We start from the raw sequence: 27,289 nt of genomic DNA, 5'->3' as shown, positions 1-27,289 counted from the left end.
CAAAACAAAAAAAACACTCAAACTCAATACACATCAATGGCATGGTGACGAATAAATATACATAAATATATATTCTCTATGTTTCTTTTTGAAAAGAGCATAAAAGCAAGCAACATTTACTGGTTTGGTTTGGTTTGGTTTGGTTTGGTTTGGTTTTGTCCGTCTAATTTCTCCTACTCCTATTTGGAACCGTTGCATTCGAACTGCACAGGAAAAGCGCATCAAATTGCGCATGAGTGTGTCTGTGTGTGTGTCTGTGTATGTATATTGGTGTATGTTTGTGTGTGCATTCGGACTGGCAGCAGGAACGGGTTTGCATGGCAAAAGTAACTACAGCAAAGTGCATGAGAAGAACATTCAATTATTTACAACCAGAGCCGAAGGCTCTTATGGAAGAGAGCTTTTTAGAACAAAACAAAAATAAATAACACATCCAATTGTCGCATTCACCTAGAAGAGATACACATGGTGGATAATGATGGCAGGTGCAGGCAAGATCTTTCAGAAGTAACTTTAAATCCTTATAGTATATAGAGCGAAGAGATGAACTGCTGTATTTAGTACACTCTCGTACGCGAGAAGTATTCTGCAAGCATATTAAATGACTAACCATTTGCTTTGCGAACTGATTTGCGACTGGGATGCGTACAGTGAGGGCGCTAGCTGTGTGTAAATGTGTTAAGTGTAATGTAGAATATCTATTTCCCCTCTTCACCATACCACCAAGCACCGGGCAAGCTCAATTGTAAATGCAACAATGTCAATCAAACCGCGGTACGAGGTTATTGCGATAGAAAAGCATCCTTCTAATTGTCTTCATTTTCCACCCTTACTCCCTTATGCTTCGTTTGTACCGAAAACACACCCACACATGCGCATATATTTTTATTCTAGAAGCTTTTCAGATGAGATCAGAATTATTGTACCTTTCCCCACCCCCCGTAATTGTGCTTGATGATATCGTTGTGCTCGTGCAATTCGAAGGTTATTTTACTCCAAAAGTGATCCAAAATATAAATACATAAACATCTGTTATTCTCTATGTTTCTTTTTTTCTACCTATACACGACCCTTCTGTGATGTGTTTTGGGGGTTTGAATGTTTATGCGATTATTAAATTATTATCCGAAAGAAAGCTCTAACACTTTATACGCCTAAAGGTATGCAATCATGTGTTATGATGCTGTATTGAATGGAGTGTACCACAATGCCTGCTTCATTGTTCAGCCGTTTATTAAGTATGCCATGAAAATTGGTCATTTAGCTAAATGCTTTGAGAGCTTAATGTCCCTCAAACAAACGGATTTATGAAAAGTGCCTCGATGCTGAACCAACTAAACACTACTGGCGTCCTAAATTCATCATCGAACCGAAACCAAACCACAAACCGTCTATCTCCCTAGGTTGTACGTTGACCCTTAATAAATTAACAGTTTAATGTGAATCTAACCAACTGCATCTTGCCCACATGCAGGTTAACCTCCAAAGGAATGGTGCGCTCCCACCACCCACCGATGGTCTGTGCAGTGAACTAGCTTGGGTGGTCATCTTGCGGTTCACCAAAATGTGAAGGATTTTCACACCACAATGGCGCTACGCACTGCGCCACATAACCTTTGTTTGTGCGTGTGTGTGTATGGTTGGTTGGCGCAATGAGAGATTATGAAATGGTCAAACATATTCAACGTCTTGACGCTTGACGAACCTTTCGGTATGATCTTTGACTGCAGCGTGACTGCGATTTATCAAACTTCATCATAAGTTACCCGCAACACCTTGCTTATTAAATAGCGGAGACAAAAATCCGGATGCTGTTTACGTGATCGTGATCGTGAACGGGATTCTATCTACCACCAACTCCCTAACCACCTCAATGTGGCGCTTTCAACAGTGCGTCTTCATTAGCATAAGACCGTCTGGGGCCGTCTGGGGACAATCGAAACCCTGCAGTTTTGGTCATCCCCTACTACCAGCAAACCGGTCCACTTTAAGGCATCTCTCGGGATGGACCGAGCATCACAATGCAGAGTTATGGAATGTTCCATAGGACTACACTACGATCAGCTCTGATCGTATCTTGCATAATGCCGTCCCGTAGGTTTTTATCAACCTTTGCCGTAAGCTGGACGGCAGTGAAATGGTGGAATAGCGCGTGTCTGTGAGGTCACACCGCGTCCGCCTGCTACCATGCTTGGGACAGTATAACAGGGGGTAAAGAGTTTATGTTTCGGGCCTTCCGTGGCCATAATGAACTTGTTTGTATTGCATGCACAAGGTGCCATTGTTAAGCTGAAGAGAAGATGGCGAGGTAAGATTAAAAATGTTGTGGATAAGCACATCGTGTACTAAGTAGCATGCAGCAACCTTGAGAGTATGGGATGAGAATGTTAAAAAGATAAGCTAATCCTTACCCCAAGACATGTCGAGTGAATGTTGAAATAAAAGGCAATGCAAACATCTTTCGTGATTGAGTGTTCTTTGCTGATTAAAATTATTCAAAAAATCCAAGTAGAAGTAATCCAACGTACGCAATAACAAACGGTCCCCTATCATGTGCATCTCATTCACCGTAGACGTCATCCCCCATAGCAACGCGATCTGCAACACCGCCTGCTTGTGTGTTAGTGACTTTTCTTTGCACCATGGTGCACACCACCCGTAAATGGCCTGGAGAAAGGGGCTATGTTTACTGCGTTTGTTCACCTCACGCTTGCTTGCAGCAGGAGCTTTCGGAATGAGTTCGAAAAGCTTTCATCGGCTCACAGCTCACTGTGATGTAAATCATCTTCACCAGATAATCGTAGGCCAGATGAACTACGCATGTGAGTGTGTGTGCGAGAGAGAGAGAGGACAAAGAGCGAAAAGAACATCCCGCACGCATAGGCGACGAACCCCGCCGCTCGAAGCAGCAACTACGCGCATTCACGTTCGGTACTTGGGAGCGTTCGGAACGTGGCTTTTGGTGGACCAGTGGGCAAAAAACGGTACTCAACCGTTTCGACGAATCGGAAGGGTAGGAAAAAAAAGAAAGCTCCAAGCACCGAAGTGGTGCTTTCTACCGTGGTGGAAGCCAAGAGGTTGACCCGATTCCTAGCTAGCGAGCGAAGAGAACACGGCGAACCGGGAACGGCCATTTGTGAACTCATTTTGCTGCTCGTGTGTTTGTTGTTAAAGTGTTGTGTGGTTGTTTTGTTAGACAAATTTCTTGGGCAGAAAGTTATCTTAACAAAAGTGCGTTGCATCTTTGCACAAGTGACAGTGTAACAAAGTGAGAAGAAAGCAACTCACTACGCAAAATATAAAGTGTGTGTGCCGTGTGCATTTTAGTGGGATGATTTAACGATCATCTGAAAAGTGACCCCACGAAAAAAGTCTTTTTTGTCACACCTCACCTCCCAACCCCCCCTCCAAACAGAGCCGCAAAAATGGTGCTACGAATGCGTGACATGCTGTACGAGAATCCGCTCGATCACTTTCTTTCCCTGCTGATCGATCTGCTGATCTTCTTCGCAAAGTCCATCTACTACACACTGGAAACGATCGTGCTGACGCTAACGCCGTACCAGTTTCGGAAGCTAAAGGTAGGTAGGTGGTTAGGCATCGATTGTAACAACAATTAACCCCAAACTATGCGTGTGAAGAAATGTGCGATCGTATCTCGTATCGCGATCGAGAGTATGAAAACAACATTCAATCATTCCCTCTGACCTTGTTCAGGCGTTGAACACGGGAACGTGTGCTTAAAGTACAAAAGCGTAATTAAGGCGAGATTGTGCGTATAAATATGTAAAAAATACAGCCCTCCACGTGTATGCTTCACTGTACGTGGCCTTGGAAACATATACAATTACCGCAATGGAAGATGTTGCTTTTACGCATCACTTGACGAGGTAACAAACATAATGATGAGACACTTGTGAGGAGCGACTCCATGCGTGTACGTAAAGGTTAACTGTTATCCGTCTGTCATGTGTAAAAAGGTGAAGTATTTTTCCAAATTTTGTATCTCAATCAACGAACCATTCTTGTGCGTAATACAACACGACCTTGCTTGACACACACTCTGGAGCAATTATTCAACCCACCCAAGCGGACGCGTTAATTTATTCACCTTAACGAACGATCTTCTTCTCAATGATTAGATTTGCATTCAACCGGCTGACAATAGAGAATTATTACTCGTCACGTTTTTTTTCGCAACCTTTCATTATTTCAAGCACATTCTATCGCGTTATTGCTTTAACGTGATAGGTTGAATGCGCAAGTATTATTTATTAGCAGATTGAAGGCTCTAAAGTAAGCGTTTGAGCCGTTTGAATGTAAAATAATACTTCAAAATTTACAACACTCTCACAAAACAGGTATGTAATGCGAAGCTAATTTGAGGGTACTGATCGACTGCACAGTGAGCCACACACATTCGCTACACCGGCGACGGACGCAAATGCACCGTAGCTGCATCGGAATGGGTGGCCTATTAGCGTAGTTTTGTAGCGTAGCGCGCAGCTTTCACCGCGAATAAAACCACCAAACGAATGCGATTCGATGTGCACTGCTAGTAGCTGTCTTTATGTAGAGGAGGGGAAGAAATTCGATTAAAATCGATGGATTGATCGTGCCTCTATTTTGAGCTTGTTGCTGCAAGCGATGCGATAAGAAGAAGGCTCAACAAGAAGTGAAGCAAAGGCACGTGATACAAACGTTTTTTCTTTTCTTTTTTCAACCCTTTTTTGGGGGGGGGGGGCTGTAATGATCGCGAAAGAAGCGAAAGCCATCCAAAGAAGATCAAAATTCATTCTCTAACATTATTATTATTATTATTATTGTTCTTATCAACGGGAATATCAACAGGCACACGACACAGACACACGATGCCGACCTACTGGAGAGCCTACGACCCAAAAACATGAGTTCGGTGAAAAGTGAAAATGCGAATTCTGGCTTCTGGCGGCATTCGACCGGCATTCAAACGCACGCCTGGGAACCATACCAGAGATGCTTTTGTCTTTCGCTGTACGATCATTCCATGTCGAGCGATCACCGGCTGGACCGGTTCTACATGAATAATAATGTACGGCCCACGATCGATAGCGTCGCGACAGGATCGTAGTGTGACGGGGATTCACTTCACTTGTTTACCATTCTTTTAGCATTTCGTTTCACCTCTTTCTTCTCTTTCGATAATTTACGGTTTTGTTTATCTCAATGTGTTTTTTTTTACGTTTTTTTGGTACTTTTACTATTTTTTCTTTTTTTTCTTTCTCTCTCTTTCTCTTTCTCTTTCTTGTTTGTGAAGGTGAATTTTAATTTTTTACAACTACGCTTTACTGTCCTTTTACTGTCCTTTTTTGCAATTTATATGCATTAAGAACACAGTTTTCCTCTCTCTCTCTCTCTCTCTCTCTCTCTCTCTCTCTCTCTCTCTCTCTCTCTCTCTCTCTCTCTTTCTTTCTCTCTCTCTCTTTCTCTCTCTCTCTCTTTCTCTCTCTCTCTCTTTTTCTCTCTCTCTTTCTCTCTCTCTCTCTTTCTCTCTCTCTCTCTCTTTCTCTCTCTCTCTCTTTTTCCTTTGTACTTAAAATAACAATCAACAGAGAAGAAGAACTAATAGCGAAGAACGTTGGCACGTGTTTGATATTAACGTTAACCGGTCAGTTAACGCAAATAAAAGGAAGAATGTGAAGCAACGTATAAGAATGAAAACGGTGTGAAGTGAATGGGCACGACCTGTAGGGATGCATTTCATTTTAACAACACTATCGCAACACTGTACCGATGCCACTGTTGACGTTACTCGTTCACTCCAACGAAAGCCCCGTAACTGGGGCATGGCTTTGGGCGATCGGCCAAAGCGAAATGGTCAACAAATGGAGAAGAAATTAGCGCACTCGTCACACATTTGCCTAAACCATCACCAAAAACGACACTCGCTCTATGGAACAGGAGATGCAGCAGATTGCAGGGAGGGTTGTGTTTTTGTCACATGAGATGAGGAAAGAAAAATAAGTTTCTTTTAGTGCTTTTTTTCTAAGCGAAAAGCTACAAAAACTAATCTTTTTGTGCATCACAAGTAAAGGTAAAAACGCTGCTCGTTTCTCATCAATTAATTAGCTTGGCATGGGTGTTTGGGCAGATTCGTTTCACTTCATTAACTGTTTTGCCTTGGCCATCGAATGGATTTGATCATTAGCGAAGTGGTTGGGACAAACAAAAACAATCTCTCTCTCTCTCGTCCTTTCTCGAACAGATTAAAGATCGTATTCTGAAGGTTTCTTTGTTAATTGAATTTAGTTTGAGCATTACACCACGTTGCGAAATGCAGCAACGATATGAGAAAGTAAATGCGTAATATTGCTCCCGCCGTCAAACTCAAATGAATGAGAATGTGTATAAATTTCAAAGAGTTTTTGCTTTTTGTTTTGCTTCTTCATCTACCTTCATCTCCGTTGCAGCTTCATTCGTACGCTCGAGCGATTTCATTAACAATTCCATCCCACCCAGCGGGTTTGTGGAGTTTGTCTTGTCCACCGAATTTTACGCTGTTTTCTAAGCCGTTGCATAAACCGGGGCCCCACATGTCGTTGAACTCGCAGGCGCACACGTGTCAACCTCACCATCACCTCCAACATCTAAGCAAAAGAGAAAAGGCCGTACGACGATCACAGCCAACGATCAGGGCGATCATTGGGGATCAAAGCGAATTTCGCCTTATGTGTCACCGTTTTGTTTCACAAGGGACAGAGATACACTAAACGGTGAGCAATAATTAAGTGATCGTTGATTTGCGTTGATTAGATCAATCACCATGCGATCGCCACCATCGAGTGACACAGTGACAAGCGGCCGGGCCGGGACAATTACGGGCGCCATGTTTTGCCGGAAACCAGTGGTGCAGTGGTGACGGGAATGGAGGGAAGTGTACGATTTTAGCGTGTGTTTTGCTCTGCTTTCTGCTCTTGGTGCTCTGGTTACTTAACCAGGAGGAGCGTAGCTAGAGGTTTCAAAATAAGATGCAGCTGTTTTTGAGCTTAAGTTGATGAGGTTAATGATCTTCGTTTCGATGGTAGGGTAATGTGTAAAAGTTCCTTCCTGGCGAAGTGAATCCATTACCGTAATGACTTATATAAATGCGTGGAAGTCACAGTGTGTAAGAGTGAGTGGAAGCAACAAAACAATCCCCCCAAACCAAAAAAAACTGCACACTTACATTCACGCCAAGGCTGGCTGTACTTTAAACTCTCCTTCGGGCGTATCTCCTTGAAGATCGTTGCAACAATCGCACCCCTCCCTTGAGACTTTTGGGACAATTGCTTTAGCGCCCTAGGGTCCATTCCCTTTTCCCCATTTGAAGCTGCATGACATCAGCTACCATGGAACACACACTCTCTGACACTCACACACATGCTGAAGCACCTGAAATGGAACCGGTTGTGCTTTTTCTGTACCGGCACTACTTTTCGTTTATTATTTGTCGACCAAATGTCAATTACACCCGGCCGAGCGAAAGTACTTTTTTCTTACGCTTCACGAACGAAACGGTGAACAGTGACCCACATCTTGCAGTCAACGGCTCTCCTCGCCGTCAAAATTCTGGTGCGATTCGGGCAAAATTGAATAAATTTTGCCCACCAAAATAAACGAAAGACTTCAACGAGCGCGAGTGAGCGTTTGCAAGCGACGAACACCAAATTTTGCGGCGAAATACAGCTTTAGCGGTGATGGGTTGAAATTACCATCTCCATCCCCATTTCTCGTGTCCCGTGGTGATCACGATCACCGAGGCAGGAGTGCACTTTCTCCTCCCCGCCCCACGTTCAGTTAACACTAATAGGCAATTACGCGCGACGCGACGACATAAACCCCGACCGCTGGCGCTACACAGACCCGGGTGACACGTGCACACTTGGGGTGTCTCTGGGGTGGCTTATTAAAATCGAATTATCTATTGCGTTCGAACGCTTTGCTTACGTAGTAGCACTCCAGGTGTCTATGGAGTGGGCCACGACCACTTACGTTACGGGGCAAAGAGGGGGCAAAACCTCCTCTTCATAAGCCTCATCTTCATCAACCTTCGAGTGCAAACAGTCGCTGTGGGTGTGTAGTGCAGTCTTGCAATTGAACCATCTTGCAGCTTACAAACAAAAGCAAGGGCGCTAAAAACCACACACATCACGTCATCACGCATCCCCCAGGCATGGCGGACGACCGCACCAAAGGTTGACAAATTCGCAAACAGACAGACAGACAGACAGACAGTGAGCTCTCTTACACTGTTGTTTTGCTTCCCCTCCGAACGAACGATCGCTCAAGAAGCTCAGGAGACAGACACTTCGGTAACATGGGCCATTGTACGTACGGGCGTTCGAAAAAAGGGTTTGTTTGACAGGCCATTAACAGGCCGCGGTACAGGAAACGTATCGTACGTCGTAAGTCATAAAAAAGCACTTTAGTATGAGACACAGGTACGGACCCACTAGCAGCACCAGCAGGCCAGTAATGAGCTGTGTATGCTTCAGCCTTTCCACAGAACAATTGAAACGTTTCAAAGTGGACGTGGGTTTGGGTCGTTCCAAAGAGTGTTTTTTATAAGAATGGGTTAAGTAAGGTTGTGATTAGCATTTTTTATGAATTTTCTAGCCCATCTAACAGAAGCCCAAACACGCTCGAGCGGTTTCATTTTTAATTAGAGACATGGCCAGGGGGCCTTTGCAGCACCAGCACCAGTCAATCAATCATCAATCAGCAGTTGGCCAGTTCAGCGGAACATGTCGCAGCGAGTCACGGGCGAGATAATGCAATAAGATTACCGAAGAAAAATGGCCTGTGCTTAAAATGGTTGCAAGAGACAATCGAAAGCGTTCGTACTCTTTAAGATTGCGGTGAAATGGAAAGCTTTGCTGAGTAAGCAATTTTAATTGCATCAAGCTTTTTCTACGAACAACGTGATCTACCGTGATCTTGATCATCATTACGATCAGCCGATAACGTGTACACAAACACACACACACATACACACACACAAACACATCCTTCTTGTGCGGCACCACGGAAAGGTCAACGCAAAGCAAATCCATCAAATCTTCATTGGAAATCATTCTTAACGACACAGCCCTTCCTCTGCAAAGTGTGTCATGTTGACATGGTATGACTGTTTACTTTGAACCCTTGTGCTCGTTTACCTTTTTACCCCACCCCAGTGTTTGGGCAACAGTTTCATCCTATTCACCACACCCTTTTGCGCGCACACCCCAAAAAGCGCAAACCCACACTGGGGGACGATCGATTTCACTGCCTTCAGGCGTTGTTCAGGTGTCTTGTGTTTGATGGTTGCATTGATTGATTTTCTTCCCCATCGCCCGTTTGATGCTTTCTTCGTTCATTGATTTCTTGCCTTCCCTCATTCACTCTAACGTGCCGCTTGTTTCATCATTCACAGGACGTATCCGGACAGGTGGTGCTGATTACGGGCGGCGGTGGCGGTGTGGGCCGACAGTTGGCACTGAACTTTGCACGGCTCCGAGCCCGCGTGGTCATCTGGGACATAAACAAGGATGGTAAGTTCGTTGCGCGGGGGAGGGGGGAGGATTGCTTGTGCATAAGCATAAGCTTGATTCATACTTTTTCGGGGTACGTCCCGGGAGACTTGCAGATTGATTTTTTATTCCGATTTGATAGATTGCAGCATTCCGGAGACGGAAGCGATGGGAAATGTTTGGTATGGAGAAGGAGTTTTTGATTGATGTTAATCGGCGGACCACAAGCTATTATAGAGAGCCGGTGCGTTCGGGCAGTGCCGGTGCCAACTATGATGATGACATGCGTGAAGGTGTGAAGCAAAAACCCTCAAGCATAATCTGCACGGATGGGTGCGTGAGATGATAGAGCAGCCCCGGGCTGTCGGGCGCTTATGGAGTTGCCAATTTTTATGGAATGGATATTTTATGAGCAGTATAATAGGTTTCGCAACCAGTACGAGAAGCAGACACATTTCCGGTTAAAGAACTTTAAGGAAATGATAATAATGTCTTCCATTGTTCGCGAAGTCTGTCTTCTGTATTTGCTACTTGGATGGTGTGTGTGTCTCCATGGGAACCTGACTGTATTTAAATGTCACTTTCCTCTACGCAGTTTCTGATGCTGCCTTGCCGAAATGCCACACCATGTCGATCCAACCACCTGCAGCCTCTCCACTTTACGCAACGTCGATATCGGCAAGACACTATGGAAGCGAAGGACGCACTTTATGAGCTAGCAGCCAACTCCGTTTTAAGTTTTGCGCAAAACTTTTATACCACACACCGCTTTCGATTTGATCAAGTTTCACCGATAACCGAGGCACGCCATTTACGGAAGCGGAAGATCCAACGATCGCGCAAAAAAGATTGGCCCCTACCCAACAGGGAAGGCTAATTAAATCGATGATACTATGCAAATTAGTTCGAAAAATGTTACGTTTGGCGAAACTGTGTCAATGTCTGAGCTTTTATTAGACCACAGGCAGGGTTGTTGATTGATTTGGATGTGATTTTGGTGGCCTTAGAAGATCAGTCGAGGATGGTTTGCTAAAAACTAAAAACTCCCTGTTTCTTTCATAACTCATTTCAATAATGCTTGATGTTCAACACGTTCCGTATCAGTGCCGGCGTGTTTTATCATGTAAATTTACCGGCTTGATTTCTATCGTCGATCTTACAGATTCCAAGGACAAAAGAAATTCTCTGGGAAAAATACCTGTTCCGATGAATCGCGAACTGGTTGAGAGTTGCTGAAATTTCGCCACAATCCTTCTTCAACGAATGAGAAAAGGAGGTTACGAAGTCATGCTTTTTTGTAGGACTATTTAAAACAAAAAAAGGCCTATAAAGACCAGGAGATCAACATGGTGTGGAGCTCATCGTATATGAAAAATAGAAAAAAAGCATCAGATGCATTTTTTTTGACTCCCCAACGAACTGTAAATTGTTTTTGGGCAGTGTTGTTTAACGGGTGCCCGCCTAGGTGGGCGACCCGTTAAGTTGATGATCGTCAATATTAAACTTCACACCTGATCGTCAAAATGGTACCTTCCCGTGGTTTAATTCGATTTTAACGACTTTTTCTATAATTTCTACCTATTCACATTTCACATTAGTAAAGTGTGATGATACGTGATGATAGTGACCAAGTGATGATGTAGAAAAATGAGTTTCGTTTGTTACTTCATTGTGCAGCGAAGGCTCTAATAGTATGATGCTATTTTTCACAGCACTTCATGTATTCCAAGAACTTAATTCAATACCAGCTACATTCAGACAAGCGAATGAAATCATCAAACAAGAACCAATAATGGACCGGAGCTTGCCTGCATGACGCCATAATTTCAGGCCCAGAAACCAAGCCAAATGACCCATTAAAAACTATTATGTAAATAGGCATTTAAAAACAAAATCAAATTTCCCTCAGTTTCTGTTCACATCCTGCTGGCTGTGCCAAAGCGGGATGAGATCCAAAATCAATGCAAATCGTTAAATTAATCAACATTTTACGAAAAACCAAACCATAACCAGTTGGACCGTCTCCAAACGGGCTCACACTATTTGCCAATATTATGCAGATTGAGGCAAGTGAATAGAGAAACCCATTCTCAGCTACGACAATCACCAGCCCAGCTCCGGATGCAACGGAGACACAAGGCACAAGGAAGGTCCGCCGGCATCGACGGGCAGGATGCAACAAGTCTAGACCCTCGACGGATCACCCCGGTGCGGAGCCTCCCGATTGGGTAAACAAACACACGCACGTCCCGTCGCGAGTACCGTGTGTCACTGAAGTGACGCTGAAGTTTTGTTTGTCTAGCGCGTGTGTCTAGTAGCGACGTTGGAAGTGAGCGGGGACAGCATAAAATTTGCATAGCGACTGCTCCAAAGCAAGTCGAGATGAAGCGATCAAGCTAAGCGTTTTAATGGATATTGGTTATGACGCGAGGGCAAATAATTACACCCAATGCTCACAATGCTCCATTAGCCGAGTCGCAACCGCTCCATTATCCGGCGTGGCGTTATCGGAGCGGATAAAACGTTTACCTGTAACCAACGGAGAGGGGCCTGGCGCAAAGATTAGTAAAACCAAACCCCTCTTCATGCCTTTTGTCAATCGCTTTAAAGACGACATCGCTTACCTCTCTTTACTTCAGCTGACCTTCGAAGAGACGGTTTCAGCTATGACACTTTGACTAAACGCCACCGATGATTCAATTTTTCATGTTAAACCACCCCGCCAGTAGGATGTAAAACTATCTTGCTGCCGGCTAATGTTATGCTGCCTGATTGATTGCTACCGGGGTCATTCATTTATCATTCGATCACAGTGTTAAACACGTTTGTGTTGTCTTCCATGGCACAGCATGGCATCAACGATTAATTGATGGAACATTTTTCTTTTCTCACCCTCTTCCGACAGCACTGCAGGGCACGGTGGACGCCCTGGAGGCGGAAGGTTACCGCTGCCGGGCCTATCTGGTGGACATTTCCGAGCGCGAGCGGGTGTACGAAGCGGCCAAGAAGGTGAAGCAGGAAGTGGGCAACGTGCAGGTGCTGATCAACAATGCCGGTATCGTCGCCTGCCGCACCCTCTGGGACCTGTCCGATAAGGCCATCGAGAGTACGTACGCCGTCAACATTCTGTCGCACTATTGGGTGAGTATTTCTTGCGGTGGGTGGCCAATTACTCAATCGCCATTGCATGTTACAAAGGGCTTCTTTCCGTTCTAGACCACACGTGCCTTCCTGCCGGAAATGATGAACGGCAACAGTGGCCACATCGTTACGGTCAGCTCGGTTACTGGACTGCTCGGTACGTACGGCTGCACCGATTACAGTGCGACCAAGTTTGCCTGCGTAGGCTTCCACGAGTCCCTCTACTCGGAGCTGAAGGTAAGGCGCCTTTTGTATTTGTACTCTTCTTAAGCACTTCTAACCTTCCTCCTCCGCTGCAGACTCACGGTTACGACAACATCCACATGACGCTGGTGTGTCCGTACTACATCAACACGGGCATGTTTGCGGGATGCAAGCCGCGCCTGTTTCCCATGCTCGAGCCGAAGTACGTCGCCGACAGTATGGTTCGCTCGATTCTCAAAAACGAGGTGAACTGCACGCTGCCGGACCACGTGCGCATGTTCCTGCCGCTCAAGTGTCTGCTGCCGGCGAAGATGTGCTGGGAGCTGATGTACCGCGTGGTGAAGGGCCCGGAATCGATGATGGGTTTCCGTGGCCGGGGCAAGGCAACGGCTGGATAGGGCCTGGATTCGCCCGTGGGCGGTCCCTTTTCGTGTCTCCCCCATCTCCGGCGATGCGTTTATGATCAGTTTTAACATATTTGCTCTAATTGCTAATTGTCATCTACTTTTTAATTATCGTATCACATAAGCACCAACCGAACGGCGGCATGTTCCGACATTATTCTTCTTATTTCATTTAAGATATGCTCGAATAATGTATCATCGAAAAAGATAACAGAAAGAAGACAGAGAGAAACAGAAACAATCTGAATTATTGCTTTAGGGCGCTATCGTTGATAGTGTTTGTTTTTAGATAAAAGCCTTATTCGGATGCGCTTGTGCATGTTGTTGCTTTAAAGGTGTGCTCTAATATCCGAAACGGAGAACGGGAACATTACTCGTTCGGTAGGCGATAGATCGTTTTAGAAAAGGTCATAAAAATAGTCCAACCCTTGCCCGAGCTCCCAGATCGAGATGCCGGTGCCAAGCTCGCGGGCCAGCTTTAGCCTTTCGTCTATGGAGAACAGAGTCGGATAGAATACCATATGGCGTCCGTTGGAGGTTCTGACAAAGAGGAAACGGAGTGAATAGAAGAAAAATGGACATACTCCCGAAAAACTTACTTCACTTCGAAGAAATTCTCCACATCATGCTCATCGTACGTCAGGTGGCCCTTCAGGTGCTTGAGCAGTGCCAAATACTCGTGCGCCACTATCGGTTGCCCACCGTTCGGTGTGAAATCACTTCCGTACATGTTCAGTCCGACCAGAATCTTGGCCCGCTTCTCCCTCATGCGGTCCACGCCGTCGGGGCACACGTGCTGGACGGCATTCCGCACCCAGTACAGTGGGGCATTCGCTCCCGGTCGCTGGACGCTCGAAAAGTCGTACGTCATTAGGGAGAACGCCGTGACCGATGGTTCGAGCGCTTCAAAGTGCTTGCGGGAGAACAGGTCGTACGTTTCCTTGCGTGCCGGCGGAATGACCAGGATGCAATCGCACGATGCCGCGGTCAGTGTGTTGCATACTTCCTCCACCAGCCCGATCAGATAGCTATCCTCGACACGCGCCGCCAGCTGTGACCAGACTTCGAGCACCAAACCATCGAACCGATGCTTCCGGGCAGTTGCTAGCAGCAGTTTCGCGACGATGGTACGTTCCTCCGGGTAGGTAAGGAGCTGCGAAAAGTCCCGATCGGTGAACTTATCGAACAGAACGCGAGGAATAACTAAAAATAGGGAGAAAGATGATATATAGAATCCGTTTTCGGCATGTTTGTTAGTGCCATCCTACCTCGATTATTGATCGTTGAGCCCGCTTTCTTCACGTCCTTCACCCACCCATCGTCGATATCGTGTACACCGGCTACCTCGTACTTCTTCGGACCTTTCCGTAAGATTTGCAGCCAAACCGGTGACACGTAGTCAAATTTAGGACCCCACAATTTGGCCACATCGTATCCATGGTTGTTCCACTGCAAGCGGGAAAAGGGGCTAAACGTGAACGAACTACATTCTAGATAAGAAACATCCGCCCCGCAGACGGCACTTCCCCAGCTCCACACCTACCGGCGTTACAAACCCGAGTACTTTGCCCTCGAACAGCTTCAGTGACGTGTCCTGGAAGTAGGCCGCATTCTCCACTATGATGTCCTTTGCGGACGGTTCTCCCTGCACCAGCCCCCGGTCGTACACGTTCGTTGGCTGGGGGCCAGTTTTTACTTTAAGCTCCTTCACTTTCTTGTTTTTGTTCTTATCGGACGGCGAAAGGGTAGCGAAGGCAACATGGCAAAACAGTGCGGCAAGCGCCACGCATAGCACTGTTTTATGTAGCAGCATATTTAATGCACAACGATTGCACACGAGCACGCAGCACCGTGATGAGTGGTGGAGTTTTGGACGGACGTTTTCTTATCTTATTTTTTCCCCCGGCATGCATTCACACACACCGGCATGTGTGTGGGTCACAGTTCTGTTAGCTTCGGCTCCGTACAAACAATACTGATTACAGGTGCGATTCAATAATACATTACTGGTGCAGGTAAATTATGCATCTGCACTTACTAACATAATTTAGGTCGAATTCTTATGGATTATTTTTCTTTTTCGGCTGGCACGCTCCAAGCCGCTCGGGCAACTGTTTGTTTGTAAATAAACTGTCATCGTGACAGCTGATTCCGGCACAGTGGAAGCCCTCCATGGTAAAATGTGTCTGACAATTTTCTTTTTATAAAAGATTTTGGATAATTAATATGTTCAAAAATATCTAAAAAATATTTTAAAAATAACCAGAAGTGTAAAAGGAAACTCTATTGTGGAATTAGTGATAAATTCTCACCATTTCATTATCGCGCAATTTGAGCAACAATCTGTCAGTTGGTTTGTTTACAATTTCGTTTTCACCAACGGCTATTCATTGCAAGCGAAGACCTTTTCCCCGCTGCTACTGCTGATGATAAATTTTTATACGGAAAACGTTTGGAAAAAGCTTTGGTACGTTTGCAAAAAGATAGAAATGTTGGAATCAAAAAATAAGCTACATTGCAGCGATGTTCTACAAGACCAGAATGTTCCACAAGACGTGAAATCAGATCCACCTGAAGGCAAACCGGCTACGGATACGGTAATGTATCTTTTCTATATTTTCGTACGAATTTGTAATACTCGAGGTTCCCCTATTTCTCTTGATGTTTCCGTTTTCATTGAAACATTGTACATATTACTTCCTAACCTCAGATTCTATTGCGTTAGTAGAGCTGTGGTTGATTAACAAGACAATTGTTGTTGGAATAGTTTAGAGAGGCTTTGGGTCCAACGGAGTTCTTTCGCCTCTTATTAACAAGACAATTACATTGAACAATGGAAGTCCCGATAGACAGGACTCCAAAACTGAAATATTATTAATATATTCCCCTTTTTTGTATTTGTTTAGGAAATGAATTTATCTGGAATTGTCTCAACCGCTCCGAACCTCTGGGAATGTGACAATGAAACGTACTTGAAACATCTCGAAGAGATGGTCGCTCTTGTACCAGACAATATGATGCCACATGTATACAGAATTACTAAAGAAATATTTTCCTTGGCCAAGGCAGGCAAGCTGACGGAAAATTCCAGAATAGTAAAAAGTTTGAATTAATTCCGACAGTTATTCTTAAAATGGTTAACTCGAACCCTAGGACTAGGACAACAAACAGAGAGTAAAGCGATACGTTTCCTATAATCTGAAAATATGTGGAACCTCTTCAGGGTCTTTTGGAGAATTGGGCATTCGGACTCATATACAGAGGCCATTAGAGCCATTAGAATTGTAATAGAAATTACCAATCATCATTTGCATTAATTCGTTTTTAGTGAACTGAATTAAAATTAAATGAAAAGTGAAATGAGCACTGAACCAGATTCGAAACATGCGAGAAAACGCATCGCTGGCAATTAAACCACTTTGGTGGCGCGTCACGACGCAACCGACGCTGTTTCCGTTCCCTGACCTACGGCAACGTGCAAAATCTTCGTGTGTCGTGCGTTTCTCTCCAATGCAGATAAAGAGCTGAGACTTTTGACAGAAATTAGACACGTATGGGACACATAAAGAGTGAAGAATCTTATTTAAAGTATCTTAAGTAATATTCTCAAATAAATAAACACTCCTAAAAAGGGGAAATGTTTCGAAATATAACTAAGACATCGTCCCACTACAAAAAAAAACAACCACCCCACACGGAACTAGCACCGGAACGAATGTGAGCACCAGCGGAAAGGAAAGTTTCATCTCTTCGCTCTCGCAGCATCGTCGCTGCTGCCGTTTGCTGCATATCCCGCGCGCGCCTCGACGACTTTCTTTGAGCCAACGCTTCACGCTCAGAGCGGGCTTGCGCCATGTGCCGTCGCAGAGCAGAGCATACCGCCCGTGCGGTAGATGATGTTATAAAACTAACGGTTTAATTGAAATGCTCCCCCATTTACCGGCGAGAGATCGGAGCGTGCGCACGTGCTTCAACATCGGTGCTGCTCCCTGCGTGCGTGCGCGTGTGCTTTGGTGCGCGTTTTGTGTTCTTCAAGTGGTTTTTTTGTGTGAACAAGTAGTAGTGCTTCCTAGTGGACATCGTTCTTATAGTCCCCGGAAAAGAAAGCGCCTGCGAAGGTCCTAGCGTTGAACGGTGCAAGGGGCAAAAAACCAGTTCTTGTTACGGTGCGTGCGCTTTTTTTGCGCTTCAAGTGAAAGGAGTGGCAACAGGATTAGAGTAGAGAGAAGCACCAGGAACGTAACCGTCTCCTCCTCATCCCAACGGAACTACACGGCAGACACACAGAAACATTCAACCGCCCACCCCGAAACGCGTGTGTGTGTGTGGGGCGCGCGGTGGCGCGTGCATGGTGAAAGTAAAAGTGGAAAAGTCGCACAAAATCGGACCCGCCAGCAGCATCGGCTGCGAAACATAACCCGCCCGTGCGATTCGGCGCGAGTGATACGCGTTTTTTTTTTTTTGCCCAAAGGCGGTTCCAATCGTTGCGTTAGGTTTCAGCCAGCCAGTGGAGGAGATCGGCAGGATCGTGCCGTGTGTAGAGTGGAAAGTGAAACTGTGAAAGCTTCCAGAACGGTTGTGTGCAAGAAGTGCAAGAAAAGACGCCAGCAAAACACGTGTCCGCGGGACGGCCGCTCATGGCCGGTGATCATGGCAAGGTGGTGAAGTGATACATAATTTATTGTACCAGTTTTATTGCACCCAAACAACAACCGTCGATCTTGGCCCTCTCCGGGGGTGCACACATCTTTAAGCGATTGCGCGCGCGTTTGCTTTTGGATGCTTCTCTAAGGAAGACGACCATCGGAGCGGTGACATCGGAAGACCAGAGAAGAAGAGAAGGAGCGTAACGACGCACACACAACAACAACAACAACAACAAAAATCAACCGGAATGGGTCTATTTTTATGCTACACGCTGCTGACGCTCGCGGTCACTTTCACTGGAAATGGTAGGTTGCATGGGGCGGCGCTGGGTCCGGGATGGGATTATCTTTGCATAGATCGAGCTCTAGCAGTGCGATCGAACGCCGTCGAACAGGTAGCAACAGCGGACCGATTCGTTTTCGGTGGAAAACTGCATCCTGCTGCAGTGCATAGACACACAGCGAGTCGAAGGTTAATGTAGGTCACTTTTCTGCACAATTTACACCAGGGGGGTTTGGGGAAGGTTTTCTCTACTTCTATTTCAAACGCATGCGATACCCGCGAGATACATGCGAGTGCAGTAAATGGATCGTAAATTAGGACCCCAGGAGAAGGGGGGGGGGGGGGGGGGGGGGAGAAGTCGCGCTGTTCCGGTGGGATGGAATTTTAGAAAACTCACCCATAATGCTAGCCAACAGAAGACGGGAGAGCCGAAACCTGAAGAAAAGAGAGACGCCGGAGCGGGAAGGCTAAAAAGTGCATGCATGCAACGACTAGCAGCCACATCATTTCGCGCAAAGAAGTGTCGTGGGATTTCGATTTCAGTGCAGGGCAGAGGGATGGGAACCGGAGCAAAAGAAGAAGGAAAAAAACTAAATACACCTGTTCCATGCTGCAGGAAGAGAAACTTAAAACCCTCCCTCCCTCTTGGTGCAGCGGCAGAAGTCGGCAACGGCAGCCGGAAACGTGGGGTGAGAAAATGCGTCTTCCTGCCGGTGCTGCGATTGAATCGAATTTAAACGCACCGAACGGCGGGAAAAGTGTTGGCGAAAAAAAAGGGAAATGGAAAGGCCAAGGCACACACACACAGTCGCGCCGGGTCGGAAGGGTAGAGTTGTTTATGTATACTCGTGTTCGGGATGTTGTTAGCCATAATCTCGTAAACAACAGGAAGACGATGCTGGACGCCGGCGGGGAGTGTGAGCTGTGTTTATGTGCAATCTTGCAGTACAAGCAGCGCACTTTTGGAGGCGCATTTGGTTTGAAACTATAAACAAACAGTTAAGGTAAACTCGAGCTAAGTGTCTAATAGGGGAGCTGTTTTCAAATTTTGATCATTTTTATCATTTACTGGGTTTTCTATGTGGTCCTCATAGTTGTGGGACACTTGACAAGTTCTTATGGGAAGTGAACTTCTTATTGGGCGAGTTTCTAGTAAATTCCTATTGGATTTGCCCAACAAGGTTGCTATAGAGTCCAATTCCACTTACATTAGGTTCATTTCACGCAAGAAAGAGTCAATAAAGTATCCTCCTCCTAGAGAACTCCTGGTAAACCCTGTAAAGATAACAAAATTACATTAGTAGAACTTCAATTTAGTAACCCCTTCTATAAAATATTTATTTTTGAAACATGGTTTGACGCGTTAAGAGCGATCAATTGGCTTCCAACATGTCCAAAGTGCTTCAAAGTATCAAAAACTCTTCATGAAACCACTGAACCACTAAATAAACACCTGTTCGTAGAGCTCCCTCAGATCGAAGTTTCAGTTGCGAAAACCTAACAACCATCGAGATCTATTCCATATGATCTCTAAAAAAACCAACTAGATGGTTCTACTCATCCACAAGAAGTCTATTTGGAAAACAAGCTTCCCTTTTTGGGGGGCTGCATCACCGCGTGTCTTATTACAAGATCACCAAGCAAGAAAGAAAAATGCATTTGCTGCACACAAAAACGGCAAAACAACCTGCTCGACTCAGTGTATACCGCTAAAGTGTTAAAGTAAACGAGAAAAACAAACTCGGAAAATTGCTTACAGAAGCAACAGCAGCAGCAGTGGCAGCAGCAAAAACACCGCCAACCAGAACCGGCCACCGCGGCTCGTGACCATAATTAATTAATGAATCGTTAAAGTAAACGATCGACTGTGCGCGCGCGGGCCCGCTGCTACGGTCGAGAGAAGAGGAGAGCCCGGGATCAATGAAAAACAAAGAGAAAAGCTAAAGAGAGGGAAGAAAAACACACCGCACTCGACTCAACACAACAAGTCTGGAAAATGACACTCACTCGCCGTGGAAAATCTGGCTGCGTGTGGGGTGAAAAGGGAGGAGGGAGGGAGCACGATAGAAAGGCACTGAAATGGCACGAACGAACCAACGTTGAAAGGAGGAAGAGTGGTGTATGGGATAACGAAGGGGGGAGGAGGAGGAATATGAATGTAAATCAGACTGGAACCATCGCACCATCGTGTACACCTTTTCCTCCCCGATCAACGGTATTTATGACGGTTTCCAACGGTTCCATCCAACCGATGCGTTCGAATCGGCCGCTTTCCGTCTCGAAGCCCGGGGAAACCAGAAGACCATGGTGACATGGAAAATTGAATTACAAATTCACTTCACCTGAACCTCCCCGAGCGGTCGTCCCCGCTGCTTTTTCTGAAGTGAACCAGATCCGGGGGGCGGGGGAACTGCAAGCCGTGTCACTTAACGGCCACGATCTTTCAACTTGCCAGAGCGGCCCGTGTCGTCGTCTTGCGTGTGGGTTTGCCACCGGCTGCTGCTACTTTATCATCGTCAACCAAAGCAAGTTGCTCGAATTTTCCACCGCAAAGCCTTCTCCCCGTCGTTTAACGACCCCCCCCCCCCCCCCCCCCCCCCCGCAGGGTGTGTGACGCTATCTCCATTTCCGGTTTTAATCGCACAGCAAAACTGCACATTCACTCCACCGTCTCGGTAGGTTGGCAGATGCAGTTCAGGCGGGACAAGATCAACCGTGTCCGATAGTGCAGCAACCGCGTCAATGGTCAATGTTGAAGATTTTCCTTTACGATAAACCCCACCACTGCCTGTGCCTTGGGACAGGCTTGGGACACAACAGCAGCTTCTGAAGAGGCGTCGGCAATGTTTTCCCACGGCACTATGTTAACCACTGGGAGACGTCCACTCGGGAAGACAGGCTTTTTGTGAAAGATCACTCCAAGGTAGGGTGAAGTACGTCCCACCGGTTACATTTGAATAACAACAACGCAGTTGCAGCGTGTCATAACTAAACGGCCGGACTGGTGTTCCTCAACATCGGTGTGTCACGTGTAATGTGAAAATAGATCCTAAATACTGCCATATTGTTTGTGCGCAAATCACTTCCAGAAAGGGACAATATCGTGTGCTGGAGTTAAGGGTCGGTGCTGGCAGAGATGGCATCGGCATCCTATACGCCTTTGGCCGGTCAACAAGTTGTCGTAATTACATGTTTGGGCCTCTCTTGAAGCACCACCTCAAATGGCACCGATGATGGTTAGACACACTTGGTGCGGTTGGTGAGGTTATCTAATCACAGCACACTGTGGAGTCGTTTGCCGGCGAGCTGGAAGAGTAAATGGGAGAATGGGTTTAGCACTAATCACTAATGACGCGATCTTTAACCTAACACATCGATATCGTACAGCAAAGTGTGCACATGACGGTGAAGTACTCGAAATCATCTTTTTTTGATTTTCTCTGTATGTCTCAGTATCTCACTACAAATTGTAGGGCTTTTTGTTGTTGTTGTAGTGCATGATGACCATGTTTCGTAATAAACTAAAAGTGGCACAAAAAGCCACTTTACACGTACATGTGTTGCACCGGATATGACACAAAACAGCAACAGCTTCCCATTCTCGATTCTCTAACGGCCACACACACACACGCACGTACGCGGTTCACGGTTGGGAAGGTTCACGCAATATCCACCAACCCAATCTGCCGCTCAAACTGTGCACACCGGCACGCACTCGCCTACTGTGACGGGATGTTGAAATATGATTGAATTAGCACCAATAAGAAAAAGCGCTCTGTAGTTGAAACCATTGCAGGAATAACAGAGCGCGTACAGTCTAATTAGCATTGCAATGGTGGGACAGGAAAGGCTTAAAAATGAAAGTGACAACAGACGACGGGACAATATGTTCTTTACACAAGAGTTTGCGTACACATTTCAAAAAGCCCAAAAATTGGGGGGACATAAATTCGGCATTTTGAATAGTGTCACACCTTTCCAATGATGACATCACAAAGCTGTACTATTGCTGTATTAAATAAAGCCACCAATTTCTACGGTGGTATCTGTGCAGCTTGCGCACGCTTCAAATCTCTGTGCGCAACCCATTTTAAACGCAAACGCAATCACATAAAAATGCTCATTAAACTCTTTTCACCACTTCCTTCATTGCTATTCCACCCGCCGAGGTAATGCGAATTGCACCACCACCAGCACCCACTGGGAGGGAAAATCTTTATTGCAATCGCTGCCGCGGATAGCCTCATTTTGCGGACGCGCAATAGGAAACTGCTGCTGTTGGCGCTGTTGTTTTGTTCATCTCCACGTGCTCCTCTCACAAGCAAGAGGCTCCCCGGGGGAAAGAATCGCATGCTTTCGAAGAAAACACTTTTCCATATCGAATGGTTCCACTGTTAGTGTCTTTTGTTTATCGGAAAACTCCCCTTTGAAGGCTGCGTGGGGAACTGATAGACTATTAACGGTGTGGGGCGGGAGTTCGGTTTCTGTGAAAGATGATTGTTTTCCTCTGCTATGCTATGCAAGCTAGTTTAGTTACTCTAAGTACCTTTGTTTTTGCTTTTTATTACTCACCAACGTTTTTGGGGGGTCAATTATCCCCCTCACCACACTCTTCTTCCCATTCTTTCTTCCAGCGCACGGTGGCAATCTGGTGAAGCGGAGTCTCAAAAACACGGTTCTCTGCCTCGAGGATGGACGGTTTTACAGGTCAGTGTCGGCGGTGTGGCACGCACGCAGTGGCTCCTTTGTCTCCCTTTTACATGAAGGGGTGGATTTGCTGCTGGTGCTTTTTACGGCCCAATATTCCTTTCCTTGCTGGTTCGAAACCATGCTCGCGTGCAGTAGATAGCTTCTCGAAAGCATTCTTTTCAGTTAGAGGAGCTTATTTCTTACTTCTTTTTTCGTCCGATCAACAGAAATCCGGACCGACCCGAGCACAAGATGTGGACCAACGCCGAGTGTGCCAAGTACTATCTCTGCCTGGACGGGGAAGTGTTCGAGTTTAAGTGCTCCGTCGGGCTGCTGTTCGATGTGTCGCGGCAAATCTGCGACTTTAAGCAGAATGTGGACAACTGCGACGTTACGGCAGGTAGGTGCAGATATCAAAAACACTAAAATGGACACAGATTTAGGATTAGAATTTAGAAAACGGGTTAGGAACTTCTGCACACATCGAAATGGGACGCTTTTCACAAGAAAGAAAGCCTACTTCGATTTGCCGCATGGACGTCCTAGGCTTCGACTTTCATTTTTAAAATGACCGTTATAAATAACCACCCTTGTTCTTGTTTCGCCTCCCCTGGCAGAGAAGCGCGTTCCCAAACCGCTGCTGGAAAATGCCAAATGCGAAGAGCGGTCTCAGCTGGGCTGCGGCGACGGGACGTGCCTACCGAACGAGTACTTCTGCGACGGTTCGGTCGACTGTGAGGACGGTTCGGACGAGGGCTGGTGCGACGTGGAGAACGATCCGAACGCGGCCGACCCGTGCGATCTGTCCGTGTGCGAGCTGCCGGACTGTTTCTGCTCCAAGGACGGTACGGTCATCCCGGGCCGGCTGGAGCGCTACCACACGCCGCAGATGATTCTGCTCACCTTCGACGATGCGATCAACTTCGAGAACTGGGAGCTGTACACGGAGAAGATCTTCACGCCGGGCCGCAAAAACCCGAACGGGTGTCCGATACGGGCGACGTTCTTCATCTCCCACCAGTACACCAACTACGCCCAGGTGCAGCGGGCGTGGAACGACGGGCACGAGATTGCGGTCCACTCGATCACGCACCGGGGGCCGGAGGAGTGGTGGTCGCGCAACGCCACCATCGAGGACTGGTTCGACGAGATGGTGGGCCAGGCGAACATTATCAATCGCTTCTCGAACGTGCGCATGGAGGAGCTGCGCGGGATGCGGGTGCCGTTCTTGCGCGTCGGCTGGAACAGGCAGTTTCTGATGATGAAGGAGTTTGGCTTCGTGTACGACTCGTCGATGGTGGCCCCGTTCTCGAATCCGCCGCTGTGGCCGTACACGCTCGACTACAAGATGCCGCACGCGTGCAACGGCAACAACCAGTACTGTCCGTCCCGCAGCTACCCGGGCATCTGGGAGCTGGTGATGAACCAGCTCGAGGCGGGCGAGTACACGTGCGGCATGGTGGACACCTGCCCGCCGCACATGAACGGCGAGGACGTGTACCGGATGTTTGTGCACAACTTTAAGCGCCACTATCACTCGAACCGGGCACCGCTGGGCCTGTACTTTCACTCCACGTGGTTCCGCAAGCAGGAGTATCTCGACGCTTTCCTGGTGAGTATTGTTGGGTGTGCTTCCGCGGCGAAAAGTGCTCCGAAAAGTAACCGCTTCTGTCCCGTCTTCTGCAGAGATTCCTGGACGATATGGCAAAGTATCCGGATGTGTACTTCGTCACCAACCATCAGGCGATCGAGTGGATGCGCAATCCGACCACCTCGAACCAGCTCGGCCACTTCGAGCCGTGGCAGTGCCGCCCGAAGCAGCTCGACCCGCAGGAGCAGGCGTGCAATCTGCCCCGCACCTGCAAGCTGCACAGTCGCGTCCTGCAGCAGGACCGCTACCTCTCCACCTGCAACGAATGTCCGGCACAGTATCCATGGATACGGAACGAGTTCGGATTGGACTGAGCAGAGGAGCGCGGCTGTGGTTGTGTTTCGAGTAGGTTGGAATTTATTTACACGAAGAATCAACTCAACACCGATTAGAAGTTAAGTAGGCGAGCTTGGTTGGGGCAACGTCGATCCACAATTGCACCACAACACGTGGCGGAGGAGTTCGAACGTTCCACCATTTTTGTTTTATATGTACTTTGTTGTTCTGTTGTGTTGTGGCTTAAATGCTTCCTCTGTGCTATTTTTGTTTGAGTTATAATTTTAACAACTATTGTTAGAGGTTTGGCCCGTGACCGCGGGAAAAAGGCACCACCGTGGGAGTGTGTGTGTGTGTGTCTGCGACGAACGATAAAATCAAAGCCCAGACGGGGGCAGTGTGGATAGTCGTTTGCCACACTCGAGTTCTGGTAGAAGTGTTAGGAGTAAGTTACTTAAGCATAAGTTAATAAATTGATCGATTTACCGATCTCTCTTCCAGAAACTAGTTAAGATTTTGCGTTCGTCTCGTTCACCCCTTTCCACTACATTTCCTTTGGCAGTTCCTTGTTCCTACAACCTGGACCATTTCGGTTAAGAATTTCGTGATTGGGACTACAAAAAATGCAGAAAATATGAATGTATGAATAATAACGGAATGGTGTATAAAGAAAAGTTTAACGAAAGATGTAACATAACGGATGAATGGAGCTTTCTGTAACAAATCCTTTGGCTAGTAACCAAAAAACAGTTTGTTGGATGAAAAGAACGATGAGAAACGATGAAACCTTCCGGCGATCCAGAGCTTTCGTTTACCACCGGAAGGAACTGGCTACAATCACAGGTAAGTGCAGCGTGTGGCAGCCGCCTCTCTTTCTCCATACACACCACCCACCGTACCTGCACTGCTTCCTCACACTCCCCGCACTAGCCTTCCTGGGCGATGAAGGGGTTCTGTATCGATTCCATGCCATCCTGCGGACAGATCAACACCACCGACGTGCCCCGGCACACCACCAGCCCCAGGTGCCGCGTATCGTCCGCCAGCTTGTAATCGTCCGGATCGCGCAAAAACTCTATCGTATTGTCCAGCACCAGGTTCAGCAGCGGATCATAACCCTTCAGCACGCCGGCCGCTTCCCGTCCACCGGCAAACTTGACCCGTATCGTCTTCTCCAGATATTTGCTCAGATCGAGGATGGATTCCTTTCGTCGCTTTTCTTTATTGTCGCCTCCGCCGCCGCCACCACCACCACTTCCACCACCACCAGTCGAATTGCCGGATGCCGCTGGCTGTGGAAATGGAGAAACGGAGCGAGAGAGGATAATCATTTATTTTGGTTCTCTTTGGCGCAATGTAAGCTCGCCTATTTTACCTTCTTATCCGACATGATGCCAATCGAATGTAAAATACACCAGAACTTCTATCAGCGCTGAAACTGCAACGATTCGAAGGGGTTTGTTTACAACAGGCGTACGCGAGCGGTTTCTTTTCTGTTTGCGCATTTGAGGTTAGCCGAAGCTGTCAACCGAGTGCCTAGTGGGACGGGACAGCAAACAAAGTTGGAGATTCTCTTTTGAATTTCTAGGGCGAATTTTGATTGGGTTTAAAATCAGAAAAATTATAAATACGTTCTCTTATTTCTTATTTGTAAATGTTTTTCCCATTTCCCTTTTCTTTGAGAAAAAAAGAATAACTTTTGGTTTGCTGTCCGCCCGCTAGCCACACACGGCTCACGGGGCTCAAAACGTCATGCGGTGCGCGCGCCTCCATCTGACAGCCAGTGTGGCCAGATTATATTGGCAGATTTCGGCACGAGCACTGTTGAGAACGCAACCATTTAAATTTAATCAATTATTTTAACGATCAATTTCTTTTTACACTACTAGCATAGAGAATGAAAAAGTGTGCGTCTTGTATAAATAATGTCTGAGGTTTGAAGTAAGATTGTGTGAAGCTATGAATTGAAATGTGCGTTTAATTTGCAAAAAAAGTGATAAAATATTTATAAACCAAGTTTGATGTGTTAAAGTTTTTCTTTTGATTCGGGTGCACCAAGTCCGTGTAAAGGGAAGCGCACAGCGCGCTAAGAAAGAAACGAGCGGGAGGGGGTTTCAGTCCAGCGCAGCGCAACTCGCTGGAATCAAGTGGGGTACTAATTCAGCGCAGCGCAAGCCGAAAGAAACGGAAAGGAAGGGGTATAAGGAAAATACAATGAAACAGCGCGAGCGAGCGTTCTTTTCAGTGAGAGCGCCTCGTGCATTTTAAAGGCATGCAATAGAGCGCATTCTTTCCGTGGTAGCGCTCCATCCGCCATTTTTAATTTTTAGCCTAAAACAACGGACTTCCGATCCGATCTTATGCCGGACCCCCACCGTGTGTTTCTACTTACCCCTCGCCTGAAAATTTCATTCTCTTTGTCTGTCGGGTAAGCTTTAACCGCCGACAGCGAGATTCAAATTCAA

The 27,289-nt window shown here is 46.6% G+C and overlaps 4 protein-coding genes across 4 annotated transcripts; 2 read left to right on the top strand and 2 right to left on the bottom strand.

Moving 5' to 3' along the window:
• The first annotated feature begins 2,906 nt into the window (after positions 1-2,906).
• LOC120955980 (short-chain dehydrogenase/reductase family 16C member 6) lies at positions 2,907-13,586 on the top strand. The gene is made up of 5 exons (XM_040377280.2): positions 2,907-3,581; positions 9,434-9,551; positions 12,436-12,671; positions 12,747-12,908; positions 12,971-13,586. Exons 1-5 carry the CDS (start codon positions 3,426-3,428, stop codon positions 13,271-13,273), a joined length of 975 nt encoding a protein of 324 aa, XP_040233214.1. The 5' UTR covers positions 2,907-3,425; the 3' UTR covers positions 13,274-13,586.
• On the bottom strand, positions 13,421-15,412 carry LOC120955978 (chitinase domain-containing protein 1). The gene is made up of 4 exons (XM_040377278.2): positions 14,823-15,412; positions 14,548-14,728; positions 13,879-14,482; positions 13,421-13,819 (listed from the first exon to the last, which is right to left on the bottom strand). Exons 1-4 carry the CDS (start codon positions 15,090-15,092, stop codon positions 13,678-13,680), a joined length of 1,197 nt encoding a protein of 398 aa, XP_040233212.2. The 5' UTR covers positions 15,093-15,412; the 3' UTR covers positions 13,421-13,677.
• A 1,771-nt stretch (positions 15,413-17,183) lies between these two features.
• LOC120955979 (chitin deacetylase 1) lies at positions 17,184-25,331 on the top strand. The gene is made up of 5 exons (XM_040377279.2): positions 17,184-18,231; positions 22,843-22,915; positions 23,125-23,297; positions 23,515-24,509; positions 24,584-25,331. Exons 1-5 carry the CDS (start codon positions 18,174-18,176, stop codon positions 24,860-24,862), a joined length of 1,578 nt encoding a protein of 525 aa, XP_040233213.2. The 5' UTR covers positions 17,184-18,173; the 3' UTR covers positions 24,863-25,331.
• Positions 24,883-26,355, bottom strand: LOC120955982 (U6 snRNA-associated Sm-like protein LSm7). The gene is made up of 2 exons (XM_040377281.2): positions 26,200-26,355; positions 24,883-26,116 (listed from the first exon to the last, which is right to left on the bottom strand). Exons 1-2 carry the CDS (start codon positions 26,212-26,214, stop codon positions 25,751-25,753), a joined length of 381 nt encoding a protein of 126 aa, XP_040233215.1. The 5' UTR covers positions 26,215-26,355; the 3' UTR covers positions 24,883-25,750.
• Between the last annotated feature and the right edge of the window lie 934 nt (positions 26,356-27,289).

Source organism: Anopheles coluzzii, chromosome 3, assembly GCF_943734685.1.
Source record: "Anopheles coluzzii chromosome 3, AcolN3, whole genome shotgun sequence".
NCBI classification, from domain to species: Eukaryota; Metazoa; Arthropoda; class Insecta; order Diptera; family Culicidae; genus Anopheles; species Anopheles coluzzii.
The sequence above is the reverse complement of the archived record's forward strand: the minus strand, read 5'-3'. Positions and strand labels throughout refer to the sequence as shown.